The sequence below is a fragment of the Protopterus annectens genome, chromosome 6.part0 (genome assembly GCF_019279795.1).
Source record: "Protopterus annectens isolate FY-2018-M chromosome 6.part0, PAN1.0, whole genome shotgun sequence".
In the NCBI taxonomy this organism is placed as follows: Eukaryota; Metazoa; Chordata; order Ceratodontiformes; family Protopteridae; genus Protopterus; species Protopterus annectens.
In genome coordinates this window covers 1901650852-1901658265 of record NC_056737.1, presented here as the reverse complement: position 1 = coordinate 1901658265, position 7414 = coordinate 1901650852, and the positions used below count along the sequence as shown (strand labels likewise).

General features: G+C 39.8%; 1 protein-coding gene across 1 annotated transcript in view; it reads left to right on the top strand.

The window, feature by feature from the left end:
* The window catches only part of CFAP65 (cilia and flagella associated protein 65), a 2328717-nt gene that overhangs the window by 1827948 nt on the left and 493355 nt on the right, over positions 1-7414 (top strand). The window contains exon 22 of the mRNA XM_044075222.1: positions 1301-1411. Coding sequence (XP_043931157.1) covers positions 1301-1411 — 111 coding nt within the window. The remainder of the gene's footprint in view (positions 1-1300; positions 1412-7414) is intronic.

The window sequence follows — 7414 nt, the reverse complement described above, 5'->3', positions numbered from 1 at the left end:
TGGTTGCTAATGTTTTTGCCTTTATGTTTATACTTTCTGGAGATGGAGAGGCTATATTTTGGAAGTTGACACACCCAATTCAAAAAGTTCTGGCTGTACTTTAGTGGGTAGGTGACTAGTAACACTGAGGGATAAAAATGGGTACAGATTAACATGAATGAATCAATGGTCAGACATTTGGCAGCTGGATTCCAGTGCAAGGAACTGCAGCCTTATACACAGCAGAGTAAAGAACCAGTCAAATGACGTATCTGGGTAATGCAGCAGTTATGTAGAACTGAAGAGAAGGAGGTGGAACAGTGTTTACTGGGAGTGTGAACAACTCTGCCTGCTGCAAAGCAGTTGCAGTCAGCAACTTGCCAGTGTGAATAGTGAATGGATTCTCCCAAAGTATTTTATTTATTTATTTAACATTTATTTACTGGGGAAGTCCGACTGGGCAAGTTTGCTAATTTTCAGCAGAGGCCCTGGGAGAAAAGCTCCACATAATAACAACATAACAGTCAGTATTTTAAACAATAGTGAAACAATCAGAGAAATTATAATAATAAATCACATAGTTGCACATATTGTCACAGTTCAAGTTAGTAATAAAGCTAACAGGATCACTTAGTGGCACATATTTTGGCAGTTACACTTAGTAACAAGAAATCATTCAGTGGAGTAGTATCTCAGAGATACAGCAGCTTAATATACAATGGAAAAGTGTCTCAGAGATGCCTGTTTGGTACTGTAAATTGTTATGCTTAATGTTATAATCACATAAGATCAGTAAACAAATAGAGATATATTGAAAGTGGAGAGTAGGGGGAGAGAGGGAGAGGATGGGAGTAAGTAAGGTTATTCAGTAAGCATAGAGATATAGTGAAATTGGAGAATAGGAAGAGAGAGAGAGTGAAGGGGGAGAAATGGGTTCAGCCTGCAGAGGAGCAGGAGCAGAACCAGTTGTCATTTAGGTGGGACTTTGCAGTTTTTTGAAGTGCATTACGTTTGCTGTGTTTAGTATGTTCTGGGGGTATTATTTCCCTGTACAGGTCACTGATGAGTATTCATACATTGTACTGGGTAATAATGTGAGAAGCATACTTAAAGGTAGATGTCAAAATGAAGGATTAAAGTATTTTAATGTATGGAAATGTGAAGCATTAGTTGACTGTGTATTTGGTGCACTGAAAATGCAAATATTGATAACTGGCAGTATGAAATGAGGAAGCTGTACTTATTACTAGCCAGATACTGCATTTTTCTGTATTCTTCATTTTAAAATCAGATTACTACAAGATTTTCCTCTCTCTTGCAGCTGAATTTTATTGGTGTGACTGTTGAAAAGGAACGCCACTATGTCCACTTTCATTCCACAAAACATGTATTTGAGCCTGTTCCCATTGGAAGTTCCAGCCCTCCAAAACAGGTCAGTAGACTTACTGTCTTTCATTTGTAAATCTCAGACCTGCCTGAAAAAGTGTGCTTTCATTGACAAGGCATTTTAGTTTCTGCAGTTTATTGATATTTTTTGTCAAGGCCATATGAAAACCTTAACCTTTGCTACCTCTGTGACTAAACAATTTGCTTATGATCTCACACCAGTGAACATAAAGCTAAACTGAAATATTGTTGCTTTGTGGGTAGTACTGAAAAGTCATCAACCTTGCTTTTACAATTTTATGCTTATTTGGGTGGTACCCTTTTCTTAGTGGCAGACCTGCCTCAGATTATTCCTAGATTAATAAATGGCAAAGACAAAAAGATCCAGTATGGGTTAGCTTCTGTCAGGCAGACATAACCCGACCTCTGGAGTAGAGCCATCCTCAAATTCTAAAGCCAAAACACTGGGAAAAATTAGTACTTAATGTTTTAGAGCAGGTCAGAATAATGTGTGGATGCTTGGTGTTGGTCCATGAGAGCAGTATGGTGTAACAGGTCAGTCTCTGACACTCATTCTGAATATGAGAGATAAAACTAACAAATGGAAAAGTTGTTTCTCAAAAAAAAAAAAAAAATAGCTACATACAAAGGTAGAGCCTGTCCACATATATGATACTGCTCAAAGATGGGAAAAAAAGCTATAGAGGGTTTAATACTAGTCATCATGCACCCTACATTTAGAAATATCCATACCTAAACACAATAACTGTTTATCGGTAGTGCTAATCAAAAAAGGCTACAAAGGTCAGCCTTTGCCCCTAAAAAATATCCACACCAAAACACAATGCCAGAACTAAAAACAGAAAGCAGGGAAGGGTGGAAAAAAGCAAATAAAAAAGGGAGATGTGGAGGGTATCTAAACTGTGAAGACAAGGACTTGGTCCACTCGGCTTTCCTGAGAACACTGGAGAATATGAAGGTCTCTCCAAACACCATTATATTGGGTGACTTCAACTACCCAAACATAGACTGGGAGCACTACTCAAGCCCCAACACCCTTGCTCAACGATTCCTAGAATTTATAAACTCAAATGCTATGGAACAACTGGTCGCCACTCCCACAAGAGGGGAAAACATATTGGACCTGATCATCATCAACATGGGGACTCTATGTTCCATACCAGAGGTATACCCCTCATTGGTAAGATCTGACCATAAATTAATCTCACTGGACATCCATATCCTGTCCCCACTCCCAGCCAAGGAACCACGGTGAAGAACTTCTCAAAAGCAAACTTCACACTTCTCAAAACCGAGGTGGAATCCTTCAAAGCCCCCGGGCCAGTGGAAAATACGGCCCAAACTGCAGAATCCTTTACAAACGCTTTCTATGGGCACCTACAGGAATGCATGGATCATGCTATCCCAAATAAAACCAAGACTCATTCCTCCAAAGGCAGGGGACCTGTCTGGTGGACCCCAGCCATAAATAAGCTGTAGAACAGAAGGAGGAAGCTACTACATGATAGAGCAAAATCCCAAAAAGGGAAGGCATCTCTGATCAGTACTAGCAAGAAACTACGATCCCTCATAAAATCATCTAAGGCCAGCTTCGAAAAAAAAATTGCACAAGATGCTAAAGATAATCACAAGGCCTTCTTTAGTTATGTCAGGAACCTAGGTGGCAACTCCCAGATATGCTCTGAGTTAGTTCAAAATGACAAAAAATACACTGAACCCACAGACATTGCCAACATCCTGGCAGACAGGTTCAGTGCAAACTTCTCCTCCCCAAAAGAGCAAATGTCTATCCCAACAGAGTGTAGCCTCCCTGACATCACAGATGCACAGGTGAGAGCTGCCCTTTCCAAAGCAAAAAACACAGCATCAATGGGACCGGACGGTGTCCTGGGCTGCGTCTTACATGAACTCCAAGAAGAACTGAACCCTCACATAAAGTCACTGTTCAGTCTCAGCCTTACTACAGGATATGTACCCAAGGAATGGCGTACAGCAACAGTGGTCCCACTCCACAAAGGTGGTGCCACAACGGACCCCGGAAACTATCGCCCTATAAGCCTGACTAGACTGGTCTGCAAAGCTATGGAGCGTATCATCATGAAACTCATAAACAAAGACATTGGGAACCTCCAAACACTGGATCCTACCCAATTCGGCTTTGTTAAGGGCAGATCTTGCCTCTTGAACCTGGTCGACTTCTTTGAAACAGTCACCAAGGCCATAGATGAAGGGAAGGTAGTCCACACAGCCTACCTGGACCTCGCAAAAGCCTTCGACACAATACCCCACTCGGGCATCATAAATAAGCTCACCAGCTTAAATATCAACCCCTATGTCACAAGATGGGTTGCAAACTGGCTCGGGATAGAACCCACATGGTCAGAATTGCAGGTGCCATGTCAGACTCTAAACCAGTTACAAGTGGCATCCCACAAGGCTCAGTCCTGGGACCTCTCTTGTTCGGTATATATTTCTCTGAGGTACAGGCTAACATGGGAGAATTATGGCTGACCAAGTTTGCAGATGACCGCAAACTGGGTGCCATAATCGACTCGCTGACTGACACAAGCATCCTCCAAAAGGGTCTCACAGAGACGGATAACTGGTGCCAGAGCCATGGCCTAAAGCTAAATGCCAAAAAGTGCATAGTCATCCCCTTTGGGAAAAACAAAGTACCCACAAATTACCACATAGGTGGTATTCCATTAAGTATGGAAGAAGTAATTAGGGATTTGGGGACCCAAGTAGATAGCAATCTCTCCTTTGACAATCATGTTGCCATAGTGGTTAGAAAGACCTTCTATATAGCCCACCTTATCACGAAAGGGTTCACATCTAGATCAAGAGAGGTCATTGTGCCCCTCTACTCATCACTTATCAGGCCCATAATTGAAATACAATGCCCCATTTGGGATGTACCTTAGCCGACACCTTCAGCAACTGGAAAGACCCCAAAAGTACCTCACCAAGAGGATCAAGGGACTCAAATAGATGCCCTATGCAGTTAGGCTAAAGAAACTCCAGCTCTACTCAGTTGCTTACCACCTACTCAGAGGCGATCTGTGCCTGACGTATAAAGCCATGTCCAACCCAGAATTAATGGACATGCTCCACCTCAGGAAATCCAAATCCCTTAGAGCTACACGCTCCGGGGACTTAAACCTCAGCACAGAAATAAAGAGGACATACTGGAGGGACAGATTCATATCCCAGAGGCTTCCCTCACTCTGGAACAAAATCCCAATCCATGTTAGGCAGAGTTCCTCAATGACCCTCTTCAAGAGAAATCTTGACGAGTGGATGGGAGATCATAAGTTTACCCCTGGGATCTCTTCTGTGTCCCTACTAGACAAAGGCACAGTAAACTAACCTCAAAAGGGCTATCTTCTGTGACCTACTATAATGAGGCACAGTCAACTAATCTAAAAGGGTGTCGAAAGCCAAACACACTCTGGCTAGGCTTATAAATACCCTAGGGCAGATAGCCTAGTATCAACCTATGAACCTATGTACTGTTATGGTAAATGCCTTAGAAAACTGTGCTGTTCTATGTCAGGGTTTTCTGTAGCTGCTTGATAACTTTTTACTCCTTCTAGCTGTGTGAACACTGCTGCACAGTACAGTGTTTGTGGACAAGTATTCACACAATGCATGTAGTAGTGATGTATACTGGCTCAAACTATATTTAGTGTTGTATACTCAAAGACTGCAGCATCCTGGAAAGAGAGCAAAGCAGTTATTTTTTGTTTGTTACTGCTCATTCTTTCTTTGAGTTTCAGCAATATTTGAGTAAAACATATAAGCAACTGGGAGATGGTGATACAGGGGGCTGTAAAAACATTTATTTTGAGTTTAATTAAGTGATATGTTAACTGAAATGGACTATTTCTTAAATAGTGTTACAGCAATCCTTTTTATATTAGAGGAAACTGTTTTGTGCATTTATATATGAGTTTCTGTTTAGCAAGCAGTGGGAAATTAACATTGTTCACCCAATATGTCATCACTTAGCATTCCATAGTTTTTGGTATTAGTCATATATTATTAAGGCACATGAATATTATTATGCAGTAATAAAATTTGAGCAACAAAGCTGCTTAACTTCCTTAATTATGTTTCCTATTTTAGAACACTGACTTAATTTGTTGTCTACACCATATACTGTAATATGTTCATCTACTGCATGTTGCAACCATGCACTCATTTGCAGAGTGGAAGGTCCATATTCTATAAATCCACCAGCAGTTTATGCACGGTGTATATGTTAAAGTGCGTAGTGTTCTACTACTGGGCAACCTGACATCTGCCTACTGCATTATGCCTGCATTAGGCGTGTAGTTCTGTTGTGCTCTGAGCACTAATGATAACATAGTCTTCAGTTCTATCTGTCAAACATGGCATTTCTGTGTGTAGGACACAGTACTGCTATGCTGTACACCCTAATAAATATATTAGGAGTGCCTCAAAATACCAGAACTAAAAGTCTGACTGTTGGAATATATACTAAGTCTGTAGCTCTGATATTTTGGTGTATTCTTCCTACAATGAGGTACATCAATCTCAGATATAGTATATATAAACAGTGGGAGGTACAGCTCCTCCCATGTCAGGGATGCAGGTGCTGAAGCCTCTTCCAAAATGCTTTGAAGATATAGCAGCAGAAAGTTTCAGAATTTTCTGTCTTATCTTTGACTATTTTTGAAGTGCTGGAAATCACAGAATTGGGTCTTGTACTTCTGCTATCTTAAGCTGTCTTTTCATTATCTGCTGTCCACTTCATGAAGTAGGTGCTCACTGCTCCTCCATACTGCTGTGCTGCTGCTGTGTATTTTATTGGAGCATCATATCTAAATAATCCTACCTTGGTTTGTGAGTTACTGTGGGGTTGACTGGTAAGAGAAGTTTTATTTGGATTTATACTTTATTTGTTATCACGTTTTTCACTGCTAGTAGGTAGGAAGGGATAACTTGTTAATAAGATTTACTTTGATTAATATTTTGTTTTTTTATTGTTGTTTACCTTTAATTTCACTGTTGGTTGTTAGAAAGGGATAGGTTTTAGACAGGCAAGCTCTAGCCATCCCAAGGGTCCTAGACAACTAGAAATTCACATAGACTGCATAGAGGAAAATCCAGATTTTATCTAAACAATCCTACCTTGGTTTGTGATTTACTGATTTTTGCCGTTAAAAATAAGTGTGACTGCAAATGATAATGAGTGACGTAATGAATTACAGCTTTTGTCTGACTTGCAGAACTTATATGTCAGAACAACTTTACCGTACTTACTTTATTTAGTTGTGTATTGCTTATGTGATTTTTGTCACAGAAGTTGATTTAAGTTCTTTTTACATTCTGTGGTTACTGATTGTGATTATTCTTTTCTTTTACAATGTTTTATTCTTTTGAAGCTGAATATGGATTGCATAAATGAGGATGCAATTAATGATTTGCTAATGCACAAATATCTTGTACAGTGTAATAAATGCTATGCCTACTTAAAGGTAACAGCTGATAACACTAGTGATCTGTGTTCTCCGTGTGAAAAGTTGGATGATTTGCTTACCATTGTTAGAAGTAAATCTAGACTTAATGATGATGATTGCACTTGTGCAATTGGCATGGCTTGTAGAACTGTTGTTTCATATATTAATGACTGCACTGGTGAGATAAATAATGTTAGGCAAGGAACAAATAGAACACATTCAGGAAATAATGCACCTCTTGTCTGTAAAGGTCATTCAACTCCTATGAAACAAGGCGATGCCCCTGACAACTTTGGAATTTTGGATGCAAGTATTCAGCAATCTCAGGATCCGGATTGTTTAGAAGGAAACAAAAAAAGAAAGAAAAGAAGTTCACAACAAATAAAGAAATAAAACAAACTGATTAATGTCTGTAAAGTAGAGTATATATGCTAAAAAGGACACTGCTTTGTTACGTAACACACAGGTTACAGGGAATGATACTATTTTTCTATCAGAAAATCTTCAGTCTGCAGAAAAAGGCATCATTTTTCCAGAAGAGA